At 31.6% G+C, this 2,191-nt stretch overlaps 1 protein-coding gene across 1 annotated transcript; it reads right to left on the bottom strand.

Annotated features, from left to right (window-relative positions):
• Positions 1 to 265: 265 nt before the first annotated feature.
• LOC136090979 (uncharacterized) lies at positions 266 to 835 on the bottom strand. Its single transcript, XM_065817961.1, has one exon. The coding sequence runs from the start codon at positions 833 to 835 to the stop codon at positions 266 to 268; it is 570 nt and encodes a 189-aa protein (XP_065674033.1).
• Between the last annotated feature and the right edge of the window lie 1,356 nt (positions 836 to 2,191).

Raw genomic sequence — 2,191 nt, forward strand, 5'->3', positions numbered from 1 at the left:
TTTTTTTTTTAACTTTTTTAATTAAATTATTATCATAGTCATGACTTCATTGAAACTTGACTTTACGAGCTTTAATATTAGCAAATGTTTCAACTAATGCACTAATATCTATGTTCTTTAACTTGTCAATTTCAATTGGTATCTCAGCTAAGCCTGTAAGTCTGCACTGTGACATATTTGACCTTAAGTAGGTTTTAATTAATTTAAGTTTTGAGAAACTTCTTTCTGCGGAAGCAACAGTGAGTGACAATGTCAATAAAATTCGCTATGCTATAACTAAATTTGGAAAAGATTGTTCGTAGTGATTTTCTAAAATAAACTTGATCAGTGCTTTAGGGAGCAATTTTCCTGGAACCATACTGGATATTGCTTTGATTTTATCAAATAATTGATTTGAAATCACATCTTCAGTTAAGGCAACCTCTAAATCCTTGCTATGTTTCTTAAGTGCTTCAGTATTTTGGGTGACTTCTGGAATTTTATCTAAGAATCCAAAAAGCTCAGAAAATTCTTTCAGTTGATTAAATCGACTTGTTAAAGATAACAGCACTTGATCTACCAGTACATTAAAAACTTCCACCACATACTGTGCTTCTGGATTTAAAATTGGTTCATCTGGATTTAAAATTGATTCATAGGAAAAAAGAGTTTTTTTCTTTCGGGGACGAACTGTGTTTTCAGCTTCAAACTGAGGACTTACTTCTAATTCTTCTGCAATTTCCATAGCTAAAAGTTTATCATCTTCAATTCCTTTATCACGAAAGTTATTAAAATACTTGAGTAGTTGGTCAATTTCGGTTTGTGCTGTTGATAGATAATAGTCTAAAGACTGCATTTTTTTGCTGACCAAATTTACTTTACGAAATTACGAAATAATATGTCATACCATACACTCAAGCTTACCATGAATGTAAATTTGGACATTTGCTTGGCAAGATTATTTGCCTGAAATTTGGTAGATGTATCATACTCTGAACTGTTAGCAATTTCAACTAGAGCATCATAAACTTTGGAATATTCATATTTTAATGTCTTTAAGCTTTTCCACTCGAGACTCCCATCGAGTATCAGACAGTGGCTTCAAAGTCAAAGTTTGCACTGATTTCATTAAAATGGCCCATCTGATATTAGAACCTGAGAAAAAGTTATAAACTTCTTGTACCAAACCATAAAATGACACTGTTTTTGAAGAAGATTTTGCAGCATCACATACCATCAAATTCAAACTGTGGGCACTACATGACACAAAAAGCGCTCTAGGGTTAATGTCTCTTATTCTTTTTTGCACTCCAGAAATAATCCCTTTCATGTTTGCTTCATTATTGTATGATTGACTTCGACAATTTAATATATCTAGACCTGCTTCTGTCAAATGTTTCAGGAAAGTTTCTGTTAAAACTTTACCGGTTGTCGTATTTACATTAACAAATCCAATAAAATGCTCTTCAAGTGCAAACAACTTGCTGTTGTAAAATCTAAGAACTAGGGTTAATTGTTCTTGGTGAGTTACGTTTGTAGTGCAATCCATAATTATTGAATAATATTTTGCATTCTGACAATTTAAAACTATAGATTTCTTTATCTCTGAACATAAAAGTTGAATAACTTGGTTTTGAATGTTTTTGCCAAGATAGTGATCACTTACTTCGTGTGATTTAATTTTTCTTAGATGCTCTTGAAGTATTGGATCAAATTCTGAAATCATTTCAATCAAGCCCAAAAAATTTCCATTGCCTTTAGAAAATAATTAATCAGTGTGTCCTTGGAATGCTAAATTGTGAGAGCCGAGAAATTTTATAACTGAAATTATTCTCTTCAAAATGTTTTGCCAATACTCCACTTCTAATTTGATTTTTTTTAAGTTGCATTCATTGACAGTTTCATTTTTCTTCATTCTTGCAACCAAATCCATCCACTTTATAAAGCATACCTTGTGGTTTACGGACTTCTCATGGTCCTTGAGATCTGATGTTATATGTTTCCAATCAGAATATCCATTTTCAGTTAATTTTGTGCTCTTTTTTCCGATAGAAAATATTTTGCAAGGAAAACAAAATATGCTGTTTGAATGCTTGGAGTAAACTAACCATTTTCTTTCATAGGTTCCCCATTTGGAAAATACCCTTTATAATACATCACTGAGAATTTTTGTCCATGGTCATCTTTTGGAAAATCTTCCTCCTTCAGTTTT

This window comes from Hydra vulgaris, chromosome 14, assembly GCF_038396675.1.
Source record: "Hydra vulgaris chromosome 14, alternate assembly HydraT2T_AEP".
Taxonomy (NCBI): Eukaryota; Metazoa; Cnidaria; class Hydrozoa; order Anthoathecata; family Hydridae; genus Hydra; species Hydra vulgaris.

Coding starts and splice junctions, on each gene's coding strand:
- LOC136090979 (XM_065817961.1), bottom strand. CDS start 835: ATGCAGTCTTTAGACTATTATCTATCAACAGCACAAACCGAAATTGAC.